This window comes from Rattus norvegicus, chromosome 6, assembly GCF_021556685.1.
Source record: "Rattus norvegicus strain SHRSP/BbbUtx chromosome 6, alternate assembly SHRSP_T2T, whole genome shotgun sequence".
In the NCBI taxonomy this organism is placed as follows: domain Eukaryota; kingdom Metazoa; phylum Chordata; class Mammalia; order Rodentia; family Muridae; genus Rattus; species Rattus norvegicus.
The window spans coordinates 13489144-13514830 of record NC_141539.1 but is presented as its reverse complement, the minus strand read 5'-3'; the positions used below and the strand labels follow the sequence as shown (position 1 = coordinate 13514830).

At 48.4% G+C, this 25687-nt stretch overlaps 1 protein-coding gene across 3 annotated transcripts; it reads right to left on the bottom strand.

The window, feature by feature from the left end:
* Nucleotides 1-6295: 6295 nt before the first annotated feature.
* Mcfd2 (multiple coagulation factor deficiency 2, ER cargo receptor complex subunit) lies at nucleotides 6296-17605 on the bottom strand. Of its 3 annotated transcripts, none has more exon segments than NM_139253.2 (4): nucleotides 6296-7651; nucleotides 8580-8739; nucleotides 9425-9581; nucleotides 17537-17605. In NM_139253.2, coding segments are annotated over 3 exon segments (438 nt in total). In that variant the 5' UTR covers nucleotides 9571-9581; nucleotides 17537-17605; the 3' UTR covers nucleotides 6296-7519.
* Between the last annotated feature and the right edge of the window lie 8082 nt (nucleotides 17606-25687).

Sequence of the window (25687 nt, the reverse complement as noted above, 5' to 3'; positions counted from 1 at the left end):
GGTGTTCAATTTACTTCTGCCTTTTGCTTCCTCAGCCTTTATCCTTCAGATTTAGGCTGGTCTTCTGGGATTTCTCCCTAATTAATTCAGGTCTCGTAATTGGTCTTTTGTTACCGAAGTCACGAGCCAGGTAGTCACGAGCCAGGGTTTCCCACTGTGCTTCCCAGTTATTTTCTACCTGGAGACTTGGGTATATAAGTGGTGAATAAAGCTACAGGAGACTCTCACTCTTCTTCCTCACTCTCACTCTTCCTTCCGCTCTTCCTCTTCCTCTTCCTCTCCCTCTCTCTCTCTCTCTCTCTCTCTCTCTCTCTCTCTCTCACACACACACACACACACACACACACACACACACACACACACACACACACGTGTGTGTGTGTGTGTTTTCAGGGGACCATTTGTTGACATAGGAAAGAGTACAGGAGTCAGCTATTCGGTTGCCTGTGAGGGAGGAGAGCATTGGGGTGGGGTGGGGCCTGCTGCTTGGGCACACATGAAGCGCTGGATGTCAGCCAGCCTGCCTTTAGGTGCTGAAGGCTGAAAGCTTTGGATTTACCTTGAAGTGTCAAAGTAGCCAGCCCTGCATTGAAGTGTCTGTGTTCCTGCCAGTTGCTGACACCCTGACCACAACCCACCAGCCTGAGAATACACTTAGGGATTGTTGAAGGCCCACATCTTACTAGAAGCATTGTACATAGCATATATACAAATACATACAAATGCATTCATTTGTTATACAAGGTGTGTGTGTGTGCAAGTGCATGTGTATATGCCTGTGAGAGAGAGAGAGAGAGAGAGAGAGAGAGTGTGTGTGTGTGTGTGTGTGTGTGTGTGTGTGTGTGTTACTTGGAATTGAACCCAGGGCCTAACACAAGCTAAGCAGGTATTCCTGAGCTGTCTTTTTTGAGACATGGCTTCACTAAGTTGCCCAGGCTGGCCTTAAACTTGTCATCTTCCTACCTCAGCCTCCTGAGCCTCTGGGATCACTTGGAGCCACTGTGCCCAGCCGATGGGCCTTTCATGAGAGGATATGCCCCTTGCACTGTTATCGTGGTAAATATTAATTATTCTGGGGTTTTTAACCCATTTAGACCATGCAGTTCCCAAATAAAGACAGAAAAGCCTTTATATTTATACTAAGCCTTAAGCCTTAGAGCTGGGCAGATAACGCCCCTCTGGTGCTGTATAGGCTGTATGACTTCCCTGTCAGTAGTCCTAAAATGTCACTTGCCATGTTCTGCCTGGGCTGCGTCTGCTCCAACAGGCCAGCCCTCACAGCCAGCACTCGTGATCCACCTACTTCATGGTGACACCCTCTTCTTTTCCTCCTCCTGGACCCTGCCCAGGAACCTTCAACCCACCCCCTCAGGGATAACTTGGGGGCAAGGTTTACACAGCAAAAGCTGGTGTAGTGAGGATCTGCTTGTTGGGGGGGGGGGGGGTCAACCAGATCTTGAGGGTCAGAATATAGCATTCAAATACACAGCCGCAGCACCAGACCAACCCCTTCCACACCTTAGCCATTGTGTTCATACTGAGTGTAATTCTCACCACACGCCCACTGCAGCCCGTGATGTCCCTTACAGATTCAGAACTTAACAGTAGACTGGACAGCAAGCTCTGAGCCTTTTCCAGTCCCTGGAGTCTCCTGCACAGCCATCTCTCTCTCTTTATTCTTGGTAGATGGCCACATATCCTTGTCCTGGCAGTGCCCCATGGGCTGTGACTCACTGATAGTGCTCAGTGTGGAGAACTGAATTCTCCAGGCAGACCAGTCAGGTCATTCTGCATGTGACCTCGAGTCTGGCTCTCTGCCCACACTCTCCCCTGTGTTCTGCTGTGCCAGCCTCTAGGAGGGACGAATGTACTTTGACAGCTTCAGCCACACACTGGGAGTAGAAGGAGCAGAGAGAGGGAGGAAAGGAGCTTGGGTTTTTCAGGACTGAAACAGAAATGGCACCTGTAAAAGATTAACAACCCCTGGATGGGCTACTGAAGGCCTGAGTGGACATCCTATCCCACTATGTGGCAATGCTGCCATCTAGTGGTAAATCTGAGACTGATGAGTAGGGTACAAAATCTTATTGTCCTCAAGATTCATAAAAAAAATCTCACTCTTAAAATCCTGCTATTCAAAGGACCACCCAGTTAGACTATCACAGGAATTTTGTCATTACGTGCTAAAAACCAATGTTCATTTACTCCTGCCATACACTTCAGGGGTGCCCAGATTATAATAGATGGCAGCCTGGGGTGTACTACAAGCATAAGCCCAGCACCCCAGGTCAATACTCTAGGCAAGGAATGTAGAGACTGCAGGATGCAAGGCTGCGGTTTGCACCTGCAGATGCTAAGTGTCTGAGTGTTGTATCAGGTATGCTGGGTGCTACGGACCCTGGACTACCAGGGTGGGCTTCCTAACTCCAATGTTCAGAAGCCCACAACAGGGAGAGAGCAAAGGAACCACCCCTTTATTTTCACAGCCCCTTCAACTATGAGCTAAGGGAAAAGGCCCGTGGGTCCTTCCAGCAAATTCAGTTCTGGGCCTTACCTGTGGAAGTAGAGCTATGTCTCCACTAAAGCGTGAAAACAAGAATGCATCTACGACTGTCTCCTGTGTCCGGCTCAGCAAAGAGTCCTGTGGGAAAGAATCACAGGCTGTTTAGTACTGAAAGCTGAACGAAGTAAAATCATGGCATTTTCATAGCATTTTTCTTCTGATGGGACTCAAGGAATTGAATTTCTGTGACAGGGATGCAGCTGGGCAAGGTCAGCCAGTCTCTTCCTGTACTGTTCGTGTGTGTGCACACACACACACTCCTCACACACACACACCTCACACACACACACCTCACACACACACCTCACACACACCCCTCACACACACCCCTCACACACACACACACACCTCACACACACACCCCTCACACACACACACACACACACACACACACACACACACACACACACGAAGAGAGTGGGAAGAGAGAGAGAGAAGGCTCACAGGCGGGTGCCCCATTCATAAGGATGAGGTTCTCTTTGCTACAAGTGATACAGAAACCAAGTTGGCCAAAGCCAGAGAGAGAATCATTAGGAATCCCCTGAATCCAGGGGAGAGCATAACCACCACTGTGGCAAAAGGAACATGGCAGATGTGGTGGTTTGAATAGGTTCGGCCCCCAGAGATTCATGTTTGAATGCTCAGCCCATAGGGAGTGGCACTGTTAGGAGGTGTGGCCTTGTTGGAGTGGGTGTGGCAGGATCTCCCATTGGGGTGTTCTGTGGGTGGAGCCTGGTGATTGGAGCGCTTCAGTGGAGCCTGGCTTTTTACAGGCTCCATGGGTAACATTTCCCACCCATTGTCTTCCATGTAACTCAATGTTAGAAGGTAGAAACAGGTAACCAGCTCGTCTGGCCAGCCTGTGAGGGCCAGGTCCAGTGGAGAGACTCTAGGAAGGTTTCAGAGTGTCTCCCGGTCCACTGAGGAGGGATTTTCATTGCCTTGTGAGAAAACAGAACTCTCAGTCTATTATCTTGTTGCTGCGACAAAAAAACAAAACAAAACGGGGTTGGGGATTTGGCTCAGTGGCAGAGCGCTTGCCTAGGAAGCGCAAGGCCCTGGGTTCGGTCCCCAGCTCCGAAAAAAAGAACCAAAAAAAAAAAAAAAAAAAAAAAAAAAAAAAAAAAACAAAAAACGTATTTTCACAGACTGAAGAGACAACCAGGGAGCCTGTGTGGGTCTGAGCTAGGTCCTCTGCATGGTTATGTCTGTCACTTGGTCTTCTTGTGGGACTTTAACAGTGGAGTGGGGCCTGTCTCTGACTCTTGCCTGCTTTTAGGACCCCTTCCCTCCTTCTAGTGTCTCACCTAGCCTCGATAGGAGGGTCTGTGCCTAATCTTACTGTAACTTGTTATGCATGTTGAGATGGTATCCCTGGGAGGCCTGCTCTTTTCTGAAGAGAAACAGAAGAAGAGTGGATCTGAGGGGGGAGTGCAGGACTGGGAAGAAAGGAAGGAGGGGAACCTGTGGTGGGAATGTAGTATGTGAGAGAAAAGTAAAATTACAAATACATAATACATACTCTCAAGCCGGGTGGTGGTAGCACACGCCTTCAATCCCAGCACTCTGGGGAAGAGGCAGGCAGATCTCTGTGAGTTCAAGGCCAGCCTGATTGTTAAAGCAACTTCTAGGGTAACCATGGAAGCGTGTGTGTGTGTGTGCGCGTGTGTATGTGTGTGTGTGTGTGTGTACTGTATTGTATATAGTATGTGTATGTGTGTGTGTATTGTATATAGTATGTGTATGTGTATGCTATATTGTATATAGTATGTGTATGTGTGTGTATTGTATATAGTATGTGTATGTGTGTGTGTGTATTGTATACAGTATTGTGTGTGCTGCATTGTATATAGTATGTGTATGTGTGTATGCCATATTGTATATAGTATGTGTATGTGTGTGTATTGTATATAGTATGTGTATATGTGTATGAGTGTGTGCTGTATTGTTTATAGTATGTGTATGTATGTATGCTATATTGTATACAGTATGTGTATATGTGTGTATATCTTTTTTGATATATATGAGTGCTTACGTGCATTTAAGTGCAGGGCATACATATAGTGACTGAGAAAATTGATCCCTGGAACTAGACCTGTCCCTCCAGCCCGTTCCCATTTGTTTTTAAAGCAGGTCTCTATCAATTTCTTAAACCTGCCCCAGAGCGGGCAGGATGGGATCCACTGAAAAGCCGGTGTTGACACAGCGGTCACCCACAGCCTCTGGCACACCTTCTCCTAGGCCTGAGTCAGGGTCAGTGGCACTGCTGGTGGCCTGCTGCAGTTTACTTACCAAGGGACTGTGGGGTAACAGTGGGTGGGCAGTCAGAACAAGTGACCAACTGTTCTTTGGTCTGACCCTTCTGTGCTGTGCAGTATTTCACACTGAATCAGACATGACTGGCAAGTCGGGCAGGCTGTAAGGAGTGGGGTGGGGGTGGGGCGGCAATGGCTCCCAGTGGTTCCAATGAGGAACTTGCAGGCCCTGTAGCCCTCTGGGTAGCAGAGGTCTATTTGGCACACACTCTACAGTGACAGTGTGCACAGACACAGAACTCAGTCGTGTGAGCCGCAGAGGTTAGCCCTGGGTATTCCATGGGAGCACCACTTGTCTTGGAGACACGATCTCTCCCTGGGACTGAGCTTGCCAACGACGCTGAGGCTGACCAGACAGAACTCCAGCAACCCATGTGCCTGTCTCCCCAGTGCCAGGATGACAACTGTGCACCATCACGATGATTTTGTGGGTGCTTACGACCAAACTTGGCCCATCGAGCTTGCAAGGCACTTTACCAATGTACCTCTCTTCCCAGCCCTGGCTCTCTCTTATTTTCTTAACTCCTTTGTGATTTCTTAATCCCCTTCTTAGTTAATTTTTAGACGAGAAATTAAAGCTTACAGCTTCACAGATAAGGGGCCGCTGGCCTGAAGCCTGAAGCCTGAACTCAGCTCCTCTACGGTCCTTGCACCAGGCTGCCTCTCCCAGGGAATGTTATGTCCCCATTCTACAGACAAGGCAGTGCACTTGTCCCTGTAGCTTCCCAGGCAGAGGGTACAGCCTGGGCTAGGGGATGTCAGGGGTGTACAGAGTGAGTGACACCCCATGTGGCTAATGTGCCAGACCCTCTTCCATCAGGAAAGGCAAGCAGGGGCAGGCCATGGAGGCCATGAAGGACAGGCGGCCATGAAGGGAGTACCTCTCCTGCTTAGTGAGAAGGCCCTTCTCCATCCTTGCTGACTCCCAGGCTGCCAGACAGGAAGGTGCCTTCCTCCAGGTCTGAGTCCACGTCAGATCCTTCCAAGGAGCTCTGGGTGCAGAGCCGGGCCATGGTTGGGGGCCTTTGAGCTGGGGGAGGAATCTTATCAACGGGCAGAGGGAAGCGTGTCCTTTTCCAAACGCCACAGAGACTGCTCTGACACTTGGACCAGGGGGCACTCCAATAATGTGATCCATAACTGAGTAAGTCAGTGTGTTTGCCCACCCCAGAGAGTACTGTCACAACCAGAATCTGGCTGGAGGAGGAAGATTCAAAAGTTCATTCAGAAGGATAAAAAAAAAAAAAAATGCTAAAGGGGAAAGAGACTCTGAACAGAGAGTCCCCCTGCAAAACAGAGCGGGGTCCAGTGAACTATGTCACAGCTTCTGGGAGAAAGGCGGATATACATTCTGGTACTGACCCAGACTCCATGTGGTGTAGGCAAAGGTTTTGTTGGGGACAAAGTCAATGGCTCCTTACTTTTTCATCCATTTTATTGTCAGATAGTCAGAGTTCATTATATAAATCTTTCAAAATAATGAGATCTTACAAGAATAGTTTACAAGTCAGCTCCGATTGCACAAATACTTGACACAGAAAACTGTTTTACAAATACGTAAGTTTTCTTACAAGAATACTTTAATAAAGAAAATAAGTCTCTATACATCGTAAAGCAAATTTGATTCAGTTTCTTTTTCTGATCCCACCATCATTCTGGATTCGTTTACAGTAAGTCTATGACGTTTCACAACGCAAAGTACGACCTATGGCTGTTTCTCTTTCAGCTACTACTGCTCTTCCTTTTCTGTTCTTCCCTGAAATTAAAAGAATTATCATATTCAGGCTCAAAGAGGTAATTTTAAAAACATTCCTTCAAAACTTGGATAAGGTTAGCCACCACCCTTAATGACTGATCTTTTCTGGTCTGACTTAGGCTAGAGCAGCTGACAGTTTAAACCTGCGATACCAAGTTAATAGTTCATAAGCCAAGAAGGGAGCCCTGGGAGCAAGGATAAAACACAAGGTCAGGGAGCTCAAACGGTGGGTGGTGAGCGGAGAGCACACCCAATTCAAGGTTTCTCTCGGGCTGAAATGACAGAGCACAGGGTGTGGCAGTAGTTGTGAAGGAAACTGAAGATCTGAAAAGGCTAAGTATTCAGGCCAGTGGTGCTTCGCTTCCAAAATGCCAGTGGGTAAGGAGTCTTCACTCTGTGTCTGGTGGACTCCGTGGGTGACATTCTTCTCCTGCTGTGGCTTTAGGACGTGATGCTGTATGCCTGGGGAACAGCATACTGACCACATCTGCCCAGAGCAGGACCCAACTGGGAAGATACGCGGCTTTTGGCTCTCCCTCCACCGTCACTGAAGTCTCCACTTGGCAAAGCAGACTGTCTTTACTTTTCAGGTAGCATGAAATAACATCAAGAAGTTAGAGTGGCATCTAGAGTCAGGTTCCCGGGAGCTTGAGATACCCCACCACCCTTCGGAAGGTTCGAGCTCTTGTCCAACAGGTTTAAACACACATTGACACTGCCCCACTTCTCTCCGTATTCCTTGTGGCTTCCTCCTACCCCAGTCTAACAGACTGCCACAGGCTTTACCAGCGCTGCAGCAGTAGACAGAAATAAGCTGCTTCTCATTACCAGAATGTCCATCACATTAGCAAGGGTCACGTGTGCATACAGGAAAGGGCCTGCCGCCTACTGCAGCGACTTGGCAAACTCTGCATAGTCGATGTAGCCGTCATTGTTCTTGTCGTCGTCTCTCAGGACACCGTCTATGATGCTGATGAGCTCGTCCTCGCTCATGGGTGGGACCTGCTCACTCCCCTCCTGCCAAGAGGTACAAGAGACAGTGAGGGGCAGAATTACAGAGGACATTAGCAACCGCCTAAAGGGCTACTTTAGGAGCCTTCGAGGTAGTGCAAGCCGCTTCTAGGAATCCAGACTCAATTCATCAAAGTCCAAGAGAGAAACCACATACGCTAGTTATAGGAAGATGCAATGAGAACAGGCCCTTGCCTTTCTCCTTTAAAGAATTACTGTTTATACTATTTTTTAGACACTGCAAAGAACTGTTTGTCAGAGTCTGAGACCTCTACGCCCATCCTAGCCCATCCTAACAGAGAGCTCACTGCCCGACTCCACCACAGGCTCTGCACGATTTGCCTAAGAAAATGGGAACAGTGACATACTGAACACCTCGGGGTCAAAACAAGAGGAGGCAAATGCAGCTGAAGAGAAATCACTGCCCACCCTAGAGGCTGCTGGAGGAGGTGACAAAGCTCTGGCCAGTCCCATGGCAACCAGCTCTTTCTTGGCCTCTCACCTCTCACATCCCCTCCTCACCTCCACCAGGCAGAGGAGTAAGTGTCCGCCCCTGCTGACTCAGGCCAGCATGGAGCCCAAGGCATCTCTACTTGACCATGCCTTTGGACAGCAGGAAGCACCTCACAGTATGACACAACCCCCCACTACTGCCAAAGCTCTGTCCCTTGGTCCTGGAGCCACCCGCCTTCTCAGATGAAATGACCTCTTGCCTGTGCTCTACACTGTGAACCTGGCTCGTGTTTTTAGGCCCGACCCCCAAACTCCAGCCTTGGGCCAACCAGGCTCAGCCTCCCTCTCTGGGGAAGGGTGGGGTGGGACATGGGGTCCAGCGAATGCTGACGGGAAAGATGCTCAGCAGCTCTGCTGAGGCAGGAGCACAGCGCAGGCCACCAACCCACCCAGATACTGCCACCTGAAGCCCCTGACCTACCTCCTTGTGCACGTGAGTGATGGCCGTCGAGAGCTCTAAGCCATCAAGCAAACTGTTGCCATCGTAATCATGCATTTTGAAATAATGGAGCTGTAGTTCCTGTGGGGACATCTCCGCCTCTGGCTGGTTGATGACACCTTCCAGATGTTCCATAATGTGCCTGAAAGCCAATAGTCAGACTATGTCAAAACTTACAAGGGCTTTGAAACAGTCCAGTCAAGAACACAGCTCACAGCTAGGGCCACCAGAGGGGCAGGCACAGCACAGCCAGCCACCCGGTGGGTGGGACTGAGGTGCCTTCTCTTTACTGATCTGAATATGTTTGAACTAACAATCTAAATAAAGACTAGACAGGCATAGAAGCCCACGCCTTTAATCCCACTACTGGGAGGCAGAGGCAGATGGACCTCTGAGAGTTCAAGGGTTGGTCTATATAGCAAGTTCCAGACTGGCCAGGGTACCTACTGAGACCCTGTCTCAGACTAACAAAAAGAGTATAACAAAGCCAATGGGGAGCTTAGTGGCCAGGAAAGACTCAGTGTTCGAATGTGGCACTAAAAAGAGTCTTGCCAAAATCAGGAAACCATAATCATAGTCTGGATTCCGTGACTACGTATGTTGGGTGGGCAAGAGGTGAAGGAGAAAGTCTAAATTCTGACAAATAGCTCCCTGCGTTTAGATGATGACGACAGGTACCTTACGACCAGGAATCCCGAGGGATAATGCTGAACACTGAAACTATTCAGGAGCCCAATGAATCGACAGGAAGGAGGGTGGGTGAGGCGTCCTGTGAGCTATAGCTGAAGATGATGGGGACGAGGACCCTGGCCCAACTGAATACGTACTCTTGGTCGTGCACTGTGCTCTTGTCCAGGCCCACGCTGCCATGGTGGACACCAGCCCCATGCTCCTGGGCCCTGGCACCAGGAACACAAAAGGCCCAGAGCAGAACACACAGGAAGGGACCTCTGAGCAGCTGCAGGGATGCCATGCTTCCAGTACCTAGGTGGTGGGAAACACAAAAGGTGAAGACATAGCACCAGAGCTATGTTCCTTCCAAGGGCTGACGATACTTCTGGGAATCCTGGGAGGCCTGAGGCTGCAGATCAGAGAGCACTGTGAACTAGACCTGAGCTCAGCTGTGGGACTGGAGCTGGAGATCGGTGGACCTGTTCCATGCACCAGGTACTGGGCTCCACTCCCAGTACCAGAGAAGTCAGCCTGGGGGGCTGGTGCATACCTTTAATCCCAGCAGTTGGGAGGTGGAGGCAAAGGCAGGCACATCTTCTAGCTCGAGGCCAGCCTGGTCTACAGAGTTACTACCAGGACAGCCAAGACTACACAGAGAAACCCTGTCTCCAAAAAAGGAAAGGGGGGGGGTGTCAGTTCTGCACAGCTTGACTGTTTAACATCACGGAACTGGACAGCACAGGTCCACATTGTTCATGTCAGAGGGCTGAGCAGTCATCCAAGAGCATACAAGGACCCAAAGACTAGTTCTGTATAAGCCAGCAGCCCACAGAGAGAAACGCTTCCTACTGGAGTGCATCAAAAGCAGAATGAGGGGTTTCTGAACAGCAAAAATCAACCCTTTGGAGTTCTGAAGAATCTCCTTGGGTGAAGGCTGACAGACCCAGTGAGGCTTCAGCCAGGCCTGGACAACAACGGCAGCTGAGGGGAGCAAGTGCAGGCAGAGGCAGGTGCTGAGCCTGCAGGAACATGCTGAGCCAAGAGGCTGACACTTCCTGGGGAGCGACTGACAAGGCATGACTAGAGATGAGGTCACAGGCTGGCATGGCTTCAGTGGACTCAGCTTTGATGGAAAGCGATGAAGTGAGGCAGGCTAGAGAAGGAGCATGGAAGCTGAGGGAACCCACGCTGGACACATTGCCCTCAAAGCCGTGAGGTGGAGAGGAGGCCACCTTCCTCACCTTGTCCACCTGCCAGGGTCCTGAGAGGGTCTCAAACTTAACCATACTGAGAACATTGGAAAGAAAGCTACAGAGACACTCATGCTACATCTCAGTGCACTTGCAATTAGGACAACTCAGCCACCGCGAGCTCCTGAAGAACAACTCACACCACATCAGAGGTACTGTAGTTAACTGCTGGCTGCCCCTTCTGGGCTCAGATTAGAGACGCAACGCAAACTGGAAGGTGGAAGACAGCCGAGGACCACAAATATGGCCTGCTGTCCTCATCTCAAGACCCCAAACTTTCACCAGTGAAGATAAAGCTTAATTTCCAGATCCCTCCATAGCTCGCCCTAAACTCAGACAGCTCTGAAGCTGCTGTCTTCTCCGGGTGCCAAGGACTGGAAAGCAGAGGTCTGTGGCCCTTTTAGGATGGGTATCCTGAATGTTCTCAGAGAATGTACTCAGAGAGAGTATGCCATCCTGTGACATTTGCAAAGATTTCCCCAACCTATTTTGCCCATCCCCCATCATCTGTCCCTATGAAAAGATCAGCAACCACTGGGAGGGTGTTACTGCTGTAAATCAACACCATGACCAAGGCGAGTCTCATAAGGACAGCATTTAATTGGGGCTGGCTTACAGGTTCAGAGGTTCAGTCCAGTGTCATCAAGGCAGGAACATGGCAGCATCCAGGCAGGCATGGTGCAGGCAGACCTGAGTTCTACATCTTCATCTGAAGGCTGCTAGTGGAAGACTCACTTCTGGGCAGCTAGGATCAGTCTTTAAGCCCACACCCACAGTGACACACCTACTCCAACAAGGCTACACCTAATAGTGCCTCTCCCTAGCCCAAGGATATACAAATCACCACATTCCACTGCCTGGCCCCCATAGACTTGTTCAAACGGTATAGGGGCCAAACGTAAACATAGCACAATGCAAAATACATTTAGTCCAACTTCCAGAGTCCCCATAGTCTACAGCAGTTTCAACGATGTTTTAAAACTAAGTCCAAAGTTCAAAGTCTCTTCTGAGATTCATCCAATCACTTAACTGTGACCCCCAAAGCAAGACAGGAAACCAGCTGGGCAAACTCCAAACTCTGCATCTCCATGTCTGACACTGAAGTGGACTTCAGATCTCCATCTCCTTTTTCTTTGTTGACGGTAACAAACTTCTTTCTCCTGGGCTGGTTTCACTCCCTGTCAGCAGCCTTCCTCAGGAGATATCCTATGGCTCTGGCACCTCGAACATCTTGGGGTCCTCAAGGCAACTTCAATGTCACAGCTTGTTTCAATGTCTGGATCCACACATGATCTTCTGGGCTCCTCCAAATGGCTGGCATCACTTCTCCAGCTCTGCCCTCTTAGCACTCAGGTTGATCCACTCCACTGCTGCTGCTGTTCTTGGTGATCGTCCCATGGTCCTGGCATCTCCAATACACTGGGGTCTTCTGTAGCAACTATGCTTCCCCGATAGTCTCTCATAGGCGCTCTTCATGGTGCCAGGCCTCAGCTCCTTTACATGACACCTTCAGTCTTGAGCCCTCAAATGCAAATGAGGCTGCACCTTCACCAATGTCCTTCCATGGCCTCTCACAGTGCCCAGCCTCAGCTGCTCTCCATGACCCCCTCATGCCTTCAAAACCAGACCACCCGGGTGACTCTTACACATTACCAAGTTCAGTTGAAGCACAAGGTGCAACCTTGGCATCTCTGGAACACAGCTTGTGCTCTCAGAAAACACTTCCCGAAGATTTCACCTCAGTGCTGCTGGTCTCCTCCTCTTAATCACCTCTAATTCCTTAGCTCCAGTTAACTAGCACCAACTGTCCCAGTAGTCTCCTTCTCCTATAAAGCCAGAGCCACATGTCCAAGTTGTCCAGTTCTGCTGCTTGCAAGCTGGAACATGGCCCCTTGTTCTATTACATTACCACCAGCTTCCTCTTCTCTAACTCCCTCACTGCCTAAGCTTGGCTGCATTGGATGTTGCCCTACGGATTGACCTTGAACTCAAGAGATCTGCATAGCTGTCTCCTGGGATTAAAGATGTATGTAACACCATTCCTGGATTTAAGCTTTTCTTCACCTAGAACTTGTTCTTTCTCAGGCTGGCCTTGAACTCAGAGATCTGTTTGGCTTTTATCTCCTGTGATTAAAGGTGTGTACTGCCATGCCTGGATCTAAACTTACCTTGGTAGGCTCTTGCTCCAAAGTCCCACTCCCTTAATTTGTTATCTCCTTGAACACAGGATCCAGCTCCATTTCACTTCCTGGTGCCCCTTTAATACTTGAACTATTTATTTTGTATTTTTCCTTTTTCAGCTTGCTATGCTTACTCAAAATGCTCTTCATGAGACTTAACCAGAGAACAAAGTCTATGATGGGCATTTTTGAGACTTCCTTTGTCAATGCAATTAATCTGAATCTCTTCACCTTAGCCTCAGGCAGACAAGGGCAAAATTCTCCACTGAAACCTCTTACGCCAGGTCAGCACAGATCAAATTACTCTCAGAAACAAGCCTTCCAAATCCCTACTAGGATGACCTATTAAGCCCGATTTAAAGCATTTCACTGCTTTCCAAATCCAAAGTTCCCAAATCCACATTCTTCCAAACAAAAGCATGGGCAGGCCTACCCATCAATACCCCTGTCCCTGGTGCCAACTTATGTCTTAGTTAGGGTTTTACTGCTGTGAACTGACACCATGACCAAGGCAAGTCTTATAAACATTTAGTTGGGGCTGGCTCACAGGTTCAGAGGTTCAGTCCATCATCATTAAGGTGGGAGCACGGCAACATCTAGGCAGGCATGGTGCAGGCAGAGCTGAGAGTTCATCTGAAGGCTGCTAGTGGAAGACTCCAGGCAGCTAGGATGAGGGTATTAAAGCCCACACCCACAGTGACATACCTGCTCGAACAGGGACACAGCTTCTAATAGTGTCACTCCCTGGCCCGAGCATATACAAACCATCACAGAGGGATAATTTTCAGGGCGCTAAAAAGCAGTATCTAGCCTGACTACTGTGCAATGTCATTATTCAATTTTATCATTCTGTACCAGGCTTCTAATAGAGATTAAATGAAAAGAGCAGGCAGTACGTCTACCCATAATTCACTGATACAAAATAGTGCTGAATTTGAAAGATTAAGAGTGATTGTGATTCTTTTACTTATCCACTATTTCTAAATGTCTAGTCTAACTGAATGTGGTGGAACAACTCTTTAAACCCAGCACTTGGGGCAGGTCAATCTCTGTGAATTTGGAGCCAGCCTGGTCTATATGTGTGGAAGCCATGTTGACTTCAGGTGCCTTCCTCAATTGTTCTCTACTTTATGCATTGAGGCAGGATCTCTCACTGAACCACAAGCTAGCTGACTCAGCTAATCCAGCTGGTGACCTTGCCTCTAACCCTCATCTCTGTCTCTCTCTCCTCCTCAAGCACTGAGATCATTGGCAGCCGCCACACATGTCCGGCATTTATGTGGGTGCTGGGAATCTGAACTCCAGTCTTTAAGCTACATGCAGTTTACCCACTGGGCCGGTGGGTAATGAAAACAAAACAACCAAGCCAAAACCAACCAAACACCTACTATAAATGATTTTCCCATATATGCATATAACCCCTCCCATAATTCTACTATAAACAATTTTTCCATATATGCATATAATCTCTCCCATAATTCTTCTCTAACACTAAATGGCAATTTCTAGCTCATTCTTATCTCCAGAAAAGTCAAGAGAGTCAGAAACCACACTTCCAACTTAGAAGCATCTAGTCCTTGCCAGGGTTACAAGTTCTCACGTTATTCCTCCTAGTGTCTACGATGCTGAATTCACTTAACCCAGGCCAGAGCAGAACAACTTGTTCTGAGCCCACATCTTAGAGTTTGGGGTAGGAAGGAGCAGAAAGGGATCCATCTTCCCCAGCCCTTCAGACTCAGTCACCTTCAGTGTCTTCTCAGGACAGCTCACTTTTTATCCCCCTGGCTTTTTGTTGTTTTACCGTTTTAAAACAGGCTGTCACTCTAACTCACAGTGGCTTAAACATCAACATTTACTTCCCAAGTGCTGGGATGCAGAGATGTCCTACCAGGCCCAACTCCTAGCAAGGCCCGAGTCTGCCCTCCCTGTTCTTCCAGGGTATTTGGTTCCTGGCTTCCAGACTAGAATAGGAAGACATTCTCAGTATAGGGCACCTGACTGGTATAGACTACCGGTTCGCAGCTTGTGTGCCTTGGTGGACTAGAGGGATAACCACAGATACGAAGCCAGATTTTTTTAAAATATGTGCATGTTGAGGAAGGGGCAACGTGCCTGAGTGTGTGTGTGAAGGCCACATTGCTTTCAAGTGTTGTTTACTTGCTCTCTACTCATATATCAAGAGGCAAGGCCTGTAGCCAGCAGCAACATTCTGATGTCAGTATAATTGAGGGGAGGACCCTGGAGCTGTCTACTAGACAAAGAGTTGAGTGGTCACCGAATCCATGACGCCCTTTCCTCTAGCAACACGATTGGCTCCAACTGCGATGTGTACTATGGGATGTTTTCAATTGATTTAATACAGGACATTGACCAACTGGTTAATAAACACAGGGACTGTGTGGACACAGCATAAAAGCCCAGAACCACTGAGCTTGCCACGGCAAATTCCCAACCATGAAAGCACAAGGAATACCAGACCCGGGAGATGGGAAGGAAGATCTGCAAAGCACCGAGATAGCGAGAGGCAGTGACCGCCACTTGTCAGATTAAACTGTTCCTGGTCTAAAGGAAACAGAGTACTACATCCTGGCTGCCCAGAACACGTTGCATCAGGCACGCTCCAGTTCAAGGCCATGGGCACACAGCCTGGGAGATAAGCCCCAAGGGCTCCCTGGCTGGTTCACTGGCCTCAGGACATGGCATAAGCCAAGCTGGAGAAAAATCCAACTCAGGGAGACTGATTTTCCTTTTCTAAAAACAGGCTGACTCCTTTTGATGGGCCTGGAGTCTTGAAATTTGACTATCTTATTTCTTCCATAAATAGTTTACTTATAGGTTAGCATAACTGCTTATATATTCTTGACTGAAAGACTGTTCCTCAGCCCCTGGAAAAGGTCATCTTCAACAGAATGAGAAACTCTGGGAGAGACGCACAGAGCAACGAAAGAGGAAAAGGATATTGCTAAGCCCAACAGACCATCACCACTAACCCTGGTTCCATGGGGTATGATCTGCTGCAACCAGATCACCCTCGCATCCAGGGGGCTGGAGACAAAATCCATGCCATCACGTTCATCGCAAGGAGCAGCATGAGTCTGACAGAGCAATGCTGGCCCCCTCAGAGCCTTGACTCCAACAAGGTTCCTCTCACTGCTCCGGAGGTCTCTGTTGCCACTGTGTCTGGTCATTCCTTCTAGGTCCAGCTCAGACATAACCCAAAGACTCTTGCAGATAACACCCTTTGCTTCCTTGTCTGTTTCTTCCTTCCTATGTTTCTTTTTCCTCTCATTTGTGTACCAATGCTGAGCTGGCCTGGGACAATGTGGTTAGAATAAGGTGAGATGTGGCACAGTACTTCATCTCCAAGGCCCTGGTCTTAGGCCGAGCTCTCCGTTTGGAGCATGCCTGCTCCTGGGAAGGGCCTGGCCCACCCTCTCCTCCCATTGTGTCATTATTCCTATCAGGGAGTGAGCTTTCCTCCTAGCAGCTGTTGGCAGCCTTTTTCTAAGTCAGAGGCTCTTAGGAATTTTCACATTTGACAACACCCAGATATCTATCCTGTACCCAGAGCCAATGCCAATGAAAATTGACTAGTCCTGGTTGTCTCCTTGCTCTTGAAGTAAAACCAACCATAAGTCTCCCAGTTAAAGAAACCTTTACCTGGGCTGAGGTTGAGAATTTGTCCTGAACAATTTGGTGTTTAATATTTTGATCCACTTGTTCATTGGGGGATTCCAAAGGAAAAGCATGCTACCCTTTAACTAACAGCCTAGTAACATAGGAAGAGCAGAACTGTGAGGGTTGTGAGAACAGGTGGACTCCTCTCTCATAGATGACAGCTTAATACAAAACAGAGATCACCAAAGAGACACTCAAGGGGTACCACATAAACCCCCATCCACAGAAAGCATGAGAAGAAATATTTCAACCAAAAACGATGTATTCCCCTCATAGACAGAACATATGGCGGTGAACGCCTAAACTCAGAAATGACTTGGGTCCAATGTAGCTGCAGAATATTCAGTTGAGGGACAGGTCTTGAGTAAAGTTCAAAGACAGTGAGTCACACAGGTATGGTAGGCCTGTGGAAGGGCTTAGAAGGGCAAAGAGAATCCACAGAAGAACCAGGGAATGGGGCAGGGTGGAGGAGCATAAGAGATTTGTTTCAAGAGCGTGTCTCTAGCTCCCTGTATTGGACACGTGGAAGAGTATCAGTAAATATCAACGGAGCAGAAAGAGGAGCTGATTGTTAAGGCAAGGTGTCTGGAAAAGTGAGAGTTCTGAATGGGTTCAATGTATTTGACGAGTGTAGGCGAGATTGATGCCTAGGCCTCTGGTTTGGGCACATGTGTGGATGGAGGTTTTCCAGAAAAGGAAAACAAGAGAAACGAGCATCCCTTGTCTTCCTAACCTCCCAGGCTCAACCTAGCCAACCCCGCCGAGACAACAGGACCTGCGGGTCTGCCCCGAGGAAGATGGGGGAGCCAGGGGCAGATGGGGAGCCAGGGACAGATGGAGTAACGCCTGTGGCCCTCGTGCTTCTAGGCCAGCCGGGGTACGTGACAAGTCCACACAGCTGACCCTACAGCCAGACACTTAGACGCCCGGGAATGGGGTGAGCGAAAACAGCAGCGCGGGACTCCGCCAGCCAGACACGTCTGGCCCCGAAACCCTCTCGGAAGACAGGCGGCTGCCGTGGGCCACAGGTCCCACTGTGCCCGGACGGTCGGCATCCTCCACCCCGCCGCCCTGGCCTCCCATCCCGAGTCCCAGGCCCGGGAGCCACCGACCGACCTCTGCTCCAAGGGTCAGGCCTCCCGCCCGCCGGTTCGCTCACCCTGATAATCCCTGACGCAGTCGCGAAGCACTTCTGGATGAACCTTGCCAGCTGCCGTCCCCCTGACGCTTTTTCTCCGCACGCCGGACCCGCCCCTCGGTCAGCCGCGCAGGCGCACAGCCTCCCACCTCCCCGGGAGCCGTCGGCCCCGCCCCCTGCGCGGCCCGATCCATTGAGTCCACGTGTCCCCTGTGGCTGGCGCGCCGGATCTGCCTCCTGAGGGCGACACCCTGCTGCTTAGCCCTGGAGCGTCCAGGCGTGCGAGTTGCTAGGCAACCCTGAAGCCCCGGGAAGAGGCACCACAGGAGTTTTGGGCTGCAGGATACGGAGGAGCGGACTCAGAGGTTGGCCAGCCTCGCCTTCTCTATTCTTTGACCGTGCTCTTGCCCCTCTCCCCGCACTTCACACCGAAGAAGAGTGTAAAACCCCTAACTCCTGTCCAATGAGGCAGCCGGTGCCCGCCAAGGACCCTGCGTTTCCATGAATGACCTGCTTCCGTTTTTTCTTTGCTCTATTCCTGAGCCACAGCCTCAAGCTCCAAGACTTATGGGCGACCCAGCTAGTAAAGTTCCTGAAATCGGCTGGTTTTGTTTTCTTTACTTTTTAAATTTATGTACATTGGTGTCCGACCAGAGAGTGTGGGATCCCCTGAACTGGAGTTAGACAGTTGTGAGGTGCCATGTGGGTGGTGGGGACTGAAAAGCCAGTGCTCTTAATCACCTAGCCGAAACCGGGTGTTCTTTTCTAGAGAAGACAATATACTTTCAAAAAACGATCCTGCCCTTTACTCCTAACAAAACTGTCTTTCAGTGAATGTGTATAAATCCAGATGGATACAGGATTGTACATTTTAAAATACCTTCTCTCCTTTGTATCCATGAAGATACATAATCTTTTTTTTTTTTTAGCTGCTCCTACATCAAAAGGGGAGAGAGATTATATCAAAGCCTTCCCTACTTCCTTGAGGCCTTGAAAATTGGCCAACAGCACCGCCTTTGTCCCACTTCCAAGATTAAGGTTTCAACATTATCCTATAGGGAGAGAAAAACCTCTTAGTCCCTAAGATATTAACACAACATTCCATCTCATTCTGAAGCTTAGATTAGTTTGATCCAGTTCGTTCCGGGTACTCTGCGCCTCCATCCAGACTGCATTCTACCTACGCTCCATTGTCTTGGGAGCTATAAATACAGGTAGTTTATGGCCCTTTAAGAAACTCAGTAACTGGGGTTGGGGATTTAGCTTAGTGGTAGAGCCCTTGCCTAGGAAGCACAAGGCCCTGGGTTCGGTCCCCAGCTCCGGAAAAAAAAGAACCAAAAAAAAAAAAAAAAAAGAAACTCAGTGACTAGGAACTGGACTGAGGGTAGCCTGGAACTCCTGATCCTCTGTCCTTCACCTTCCACCTCCCAGACCTACCTTTCTGTTTGGTTTGGTTTGGTTTAGTTTGGTTTGGTTTGGTTTGGTTTGGTTTGGTTTTTTGAGACAGGAGCTCTGTGTAGCTCTGGCTGTTCTGGAACTTGCTGTGGACTAGGCTGACCTCAGACGCAGATCCACGTGCTTCTGCCTCCCAAGTGATGGGATTAAAGGTCTGTGCCACCACAGCCTGGCTCAGACTTTTGTCTAATAAGCACTTGCCACCAAGCTAGGTACTCCATCTTTTCTGCCTGACCATTCTTACCTGCACAGATATTTGTCCTCTGGTTCTTTCCCATAATGCAATTGAAAAGGCAATCTCCAGGCAAACCAGGGGTCTCTTCTGGCTTGTTTATTTGTTGCACTCAAACATCCTGTGGTGGTTAGAATAGGTTTGGCCTCCATTATCTCCCATGTTTCAATGCTTGACCTGTAGAGAGTGGCACAATTAAGAGGTACAGCCTTGTTGGAGTGGGTATGGCCCTGTTGGAGGAAATGTGTCACTGTGGAGACAGGTTAGAGGTCTTCTATGCTCCAGCTATGCTCAGGGTGACACACACACTCCTTTTGCTGCCTGTGGATGAAGATGTAGAACTCTCAGCTCCTTCAGTCCCATGTCTCCCTGCACACTGCCATGCTTCCCTCCGAGATAATGGTCTAAACCTCTGAAACTAAGCCATCCCCAATTAAATGTTTTCCTTTATAAGAGGTGCCATGGTCATGGTGTCTCTTCACAGCAATAAAGCCCTAAGGCACAGCCACACTTGTAAGCATTTCCTTTTGTTTTCCGACATCTGTGCCTGTTCTATCTGTTCGACCAGGGTCGCATCCTCTGTCGATGTACAAATAAAAGGGTGCCAAGGGGCAGAGTGCCTTCATCCAGTGACTTCATCTAGTCCTACGCTTGAAAACCCAGTTGTATGCAGACAACTCTCAAGGTCTTATATGTATATGTGATGTTTGTACGTGTCCATGTGGGTGTGGGCATTTGCTTACGTATGGATGCCATAAATCTACAGTGAATGCCTTCTTCTGTCCTCCTCGTGTTTTGAGACAGTCTCTCAGTGAACCTGGCATTCATCAGTTTGGCAAGGCTGGCTGAGCAGCCAGTGAGCTCCAGGGATGTTCCTGTCTCCGAGCCCCTCTTCTACCACTGGCATTACAGACACTTTCAACCATGCCAGGCTCTTAGGTGGGTGCCAAGCTCAGGTCTTCTTGCTTGGATGGCAAAACATTCCCAAGTGAGCCGTCTTTCCCTGTAATTCCTGGTACCTCCTTGTCAGCTCCATTTGAAAGCTACCTGGCATTCTAGGCTGAAGAACCCCTTGCAGAACTTTATCCTTATCCTCAAACCCATGTTTCTGCCAGGCCTGTCTGTTGTAGCAATGTCACTGATATTCACTTAGTTGTTCGAGTTGAATTCTTGGAGGTCTTCTGATTCCATTGCCTTTGTATACAATCTTTCAGGAAATCTCCTTGTGCTATCAAAATATAAAGCTTTAAAACACATTTTATCCCTCTCCTAGTTTCCTGTGATCTACTGCTAGGAGCCATCATGGAGTTGCTAAGGGTGTCCCAGAAATGGCTTGCACACGATCTGTCTGCTTCCATCCATTTCTGCCCAAGCTTGGTCCGTGGCTGAGACACCACCTCTGTGACTTTTGTGGCTGTCCAGCAACTTGGGGACAAATCCAAGTAGAGATTAAGGGAACTGACGACGGTGGAACTGGAAATTTGAGGACCCTTTTTAACAACTGTGAAACTCTTAAGTGGCTGTCGGTCTCTTGCTGGACCTTGAACACAGTCCAGCTGTCAAACACTGTTGTATTCTAAGAGAATGATCCAGAATATTGGCGAATGTCAACCTTTGTTAGTAATGTTCTGCAAAATCCTTCAAAGGAACGGCAAATCTAGGTTAGAAGCTGTTGGGTTTGAAAGTACAGATTAAAGAGGCTCTTGGTCTGCAACCCGTGAATTGAACTGGCCAGGAGCCACATGAGCTGAAGCCTGCTGTGGGATTTAAATGACCCATTTCTTTTGTGTGCTTAAGTCCCGACAAGCACAAGTGGAGAAAGAAAAAAAAATCTTTATTATGAGACAAGACTGCAGCCCGGAGCAGCAACTAGACAGCAAATCGGTAGCGTATCTTTCCACAGACGTGATTTTGAATTGCCTGAAAATGATGTATTGTCTATGGAGAGGATTTCAGGGCGAGGAGAATGGGGTGAAGATAGTACTTCCACTTATAACCCCCCGTGTTTCTGGTTCACAACTGTAAGTGAAGGATTGGTGGACACGAGGAGAAATGCAGTTTGCAGTCATTACAGACAGTGCTGCTTTTCAGCATGTATCTTGTGGCAATCTGCTCACAGCGGGAAAGCATGAAGTATTTAATACAAGGCAATTCAAGGACTCTAGGTGAGCTATTTCAGCAGGGTTACTTACACATTGACCAGACAGCTAATAGATTTCTGAATCGTGTGTCTTCAAATTTCAAGCCTGGTCGACAACATGCTGCTGCTGCTCACCCCTATGCTACTCCCCAGACCCCAGGATTCTCTCCAGCCAGGAGCAACTAACCGGTGTGCTGTAGAATTAGAAGACAGATTAGGGCAGGGCTTCTGCACTCCTCCTAAGAAGTAGCCCCCTTGCCCCTGAAGAAACCCCTGTATTTATTTCCCTGTCGGCAGTAGGGGTGAATTGCTGACTGAAGGACTGTGTTTTCCATTCTCTGCTCTTTTGAATGGAAGGAAGCGTTTGCCATCTGTTCACTGCACATTGAATGGGTTTCCCCACAGGCTTATTTACACTGTGTTTATGTACAGCATAGACAAAGAAAATTACGTGCACAGAAAAATGTCCCAATGGATGACGAGGTGGCTTGGTGGTTAGGAGCACTTGTTCTTACAGATGACGTGTGTTCAGTTCCCAGCACCCACGTGGTGGCTCACGACCATCTGTAACTCCAGTTCCAGATCTGATGCACTCCTCAGGTTTCCACTGGCACCCATGCGATGCACAAACATACATGCATTCAAAACACATGTACACATTTTAAAAATTGTACTTTAATTCACTGAGTTTTCAGAAGTTGAATGTGTCCATAAGATCCAGCACCAGAACAAGAATTGGAATATTACCAGCATGCCATGTGTGGCAGCACATGCCTTTGATCCCAGTACTAGGGAGGCAGAGGCAGGCAGAGCCCTCAGTTTGAGGCTAGCCTGGTCTACAAAGTGAGTTCCAGGACAGCCAGGGCAACACAGAAACCCTGTCTTGAAAAAACTAAACTAAACCAAATGTCACTCTCTCCAGAGGCACCTGGTACCCTGCCTTCTAACACCGTAAGGTACTTTTATTAGTTTATTTCTCTCCTGTAAATAGAATCACACACTACATACTCTTTTGTCTGTGGCTCCTTTGCTAAGCATGTTTTTTAAAAGATACAGTCTTGCTGTGTTTCCCTGAGGGGTCTGGAACTCTCTCCGTAGACCAAGCTGGCCTCTAACTCACAGAAACCCACCAGCCTCTGCCTACTGAGAGCTAGATACTCAGCATACTCAGATACTCAGCAAAATTTAGAGATCCATCCATGTTGGTGGAGTTTAAAATCACTCCGTCTCATTTCTGAACACCGTTCCACGGTGTGTGTGTGTGTGTGTGTGTGTGTGTGTGTGTGTGTGTGTGTATACACTGCACACTGTTGTGCTACTAGTGGACACCCAGGGAAGCTTCCAGTGTTAGGCGGTTACAAATAATTCTACTCTGAACCTGTAGAGCATGTAAGTCTTTTTGCTGCACACATGTTCACATTTCTGTTTTGTCTAGGAGAACGGCTGACATGTAGGAAATGCCGATGTTCTTCTTTGTCCAATACAACCAAGGTGTTTCCAGGAGACAGAGCACACAGGAGCTCCGTTGTCCCACGAATCCACGACCCTTGGTACTTCCCATCCTTTAGCAAGGCTCTTTAGCTTAAATTCCTGGAAACTGTAGCTAGGGCTGAAATGGGAGTGCTGTGATCTGAATATGGTTTGTCCCTGCAGAGGTCAGGCTGAAATTTAATTACCACTATGGCAGTGTTAGGGGAGGACCTTTAAAACGTGTTCAGTCATTAAGAAGGAGTAATGTCTTTGGAGGATGGTTGATTCTTGTGGGACTGGATTAATTAACTCGAGAGAGCTGGCGGTTATAAAGAAAGCTGCACTCAGGTTTTGTTTCCTTTGCAAGGGCCAACTTGTCATGTCTTCCACTTTCGGCCTCAAATTGAGGCCTCAGAAGGCCAGCGGTGCTGTCACACTCTAGATCTTCCTAACATCTGGAGCCAGGAGCCAGGATAGACCTCATTCCTTTAGAAAGTATCTAGACTTGGGAATTTTATTCTGGCAACATAAAACGGCCTAAAATGAGGGCCTGCGTTCTGTATAGAGAGAACCTGGACTCCCAGGACGTGTAGGAACTGGTGAGACACTAGGGCTAACGCCTTTGTGGGTGCAAGTTCACAGAAGAGGAATGTGCATGGATTTCAGACAAGCACAAAGCAAACCCCCTTCCGTCCTGCCCACGTTACAACAGAAGCTAAACACATTGGAGATCTTTCCATCTTTTCTCTCCTGCTAGAGGACCAAGTGGCGCAGTTCTAGGGAGAACACGTGGCACTTGAGAAATCTGCTTTTCTGATAGCTGAATGGTGGCTGCTACAGCTGTTTCTCTCAGAGATGGGGATAGAGAGGTGGTCCCCTTCCACCTTGAAGAGGAACGGAGAGCAACCTTAGAAAGTCTGGCCCAGTGCTGCAGAGCTGTTGAACCAGTACCAGCAGCTGCCTCCTTGCATTAATCTTGGATCCGGGAGAGGACTCTTAATTGGTTTATGACCGTTACTTGCAGTTGAAGGCATCCTCAAGCAATTCAAAGGTTAAACAAGATGCAGGTGAACCTGTGTGAACTGAATTTACCACATTGTGGACGTTCAAACCACAATTTAGGCAGAGAGCATGCAATAACTTTAAAAACAGAAGATTAGGGTTTATAAAAATTCACTAAGTTATGGGCTGATAAATTTGAAGGTTTGATGGAGGTATCAAGATAGGCCAGAAGTATCACAGGAAGGGATAAATGAAAGGACAAACTTTCTAATGAGAGTTCCCATATCTGGGCATCCCTCTTTTGGTCCTCTTCTTAGGGAAGTTTCTCATCGGAGAGAGAAAATAAGTCAATGAGAGGAGGTCACAGAAGATGTTTTGTAGGAAAATTTTCTTTGGAAACGCGTTAAAGCTACCTGGTTCTGTCTTCTGTATTCTAGGATAAGGACTTGAAGAATTTATAGGGCGGTCCCTTGTGTTAGAAACACATGCTAGCCTGGTTCTGAGAAAGGTGAGAGGTCATGAGAGAGGAGAGAGGAGGGCCGGGGTACAGATTGAGCTCACTGAGAGCAGTTCAAGTGAGACAAGACTCCTAGGGACCAGGCAAAATAAGTGACTATGGGGTGCTCAGATGTAAATGGTACACTTACTCAGGGAACATCTGCTTATGTTCAGGGAACATCTGCTCAGGGAGCATCTGCTCAGGGACATCTGCTTAGGGAACATCTGCTCAGGGAACATCTGCTCAGGGAACACCTACTCAGGGAGCACCTGCCCAGGAACACCTGCTCAGAAACATCTGCTCAGGGAACACCTGCTCAGGGAACATCTGATCAGGAACACCTGCCCAGGAACACCTGCTCAGAAACATCTGCTCAGGGAACACCTGCTCAGGGAACATCTGATCAGGAACACCTGCTCAAGGAACACCTGCTCAGGGAACACCTGCTCAGGGAACACCTGCCCAGAGAATACCTGCTCAGGAACATCAGGAACATCTGCTCAGGAACACCTGCTCAGGGAACATCTGCTCAGGGAACATCTGCTCAGGGAACATCTGCTCAGGGAACACCTGCTCAGGGAACACCTGCTCAGGGAACACCTGCTCAGGGAACATCTTGGAAGGAGGAGTGGTTAGAATGTAAGAGCCAGAGGAGGGAGAGGGAGGGCTCTATGAAATGTTCTCTTCCAGACGTGATATGACCACTGTACAAATGACCTCACAGTAGCTAGGTGACCTGCACATGATCCAGCCAACAAAATGAGTTAGCATCTAACAGAGCACTAACTAGATTCAATGAATTACAGAAATAAAAAGAAAAATAGAGGTCTGGTGGGGAAATGGAAAGGTGGGGAAGAATACAGAAGACAGGGAGGAAAATAATACTATGGATGTCTGAAAAAAAATAGGGAACCATATGATTAACTATCTAAAAATAAGTCCTAAAATGCATGTAATTCCAAGTCTACACACAAAATTTTCACTTAAACTATAGTTATAGTGTGTGTGTGTGTGTGTGTGTGTGTGTGTGTGTGTGTGTGTGTAATAAAGTGTAATATAGTGGAGTGGAGTGTAGATTAAATTTCTTATCTGGGTAAAATGTACACCTGTTACTATGGCCCTTAGTTGGCCCCCACAGGTAGGAGGCAAGTCCATATTGCTGAAAACAACATATACTTCAGGGTTCCCTGAGCTGGAGCCGACCTGACTGCTATCTCCCTGAGGACTGGATTTCACAGTTCTTCCTGGCTATGGCACTTATGAACCACCATGACCAGCATGGCGCCACAATCCTAAGAGTGGTGCACATACCTTGGCAGTAACCAACAACTCTTCATCGGCCTTAAGACCTGTTCTCAAGAGGTAAACTGTGCC

Excerpts from the sequence above, each read along its gene's own strand:
- Mcfd2 (XM_087552257.1), bottom strand. The coding sequence starts at position 9,570 with ATGGCATCCCTGCAGCTGCTCAGAGGTCCCTTCCTGTGTGTTCTGCTC. Across the intron at positions 8,740-9,424 it reads AGCACAGTGCACGACCAAGA|GCACATTATGGAACATCTGG; the intron begins GTACGTATTCAG and ends ATTGGCTTTCAG. Across the intron at positions 7,652-8,579 it reads TCACTCACGTGCACAAGGAG|GAGGGGAGTGAGCAGGTCCC; the intron begins GTAGGTCAGGGG and ends ACCTCTTGGCAG.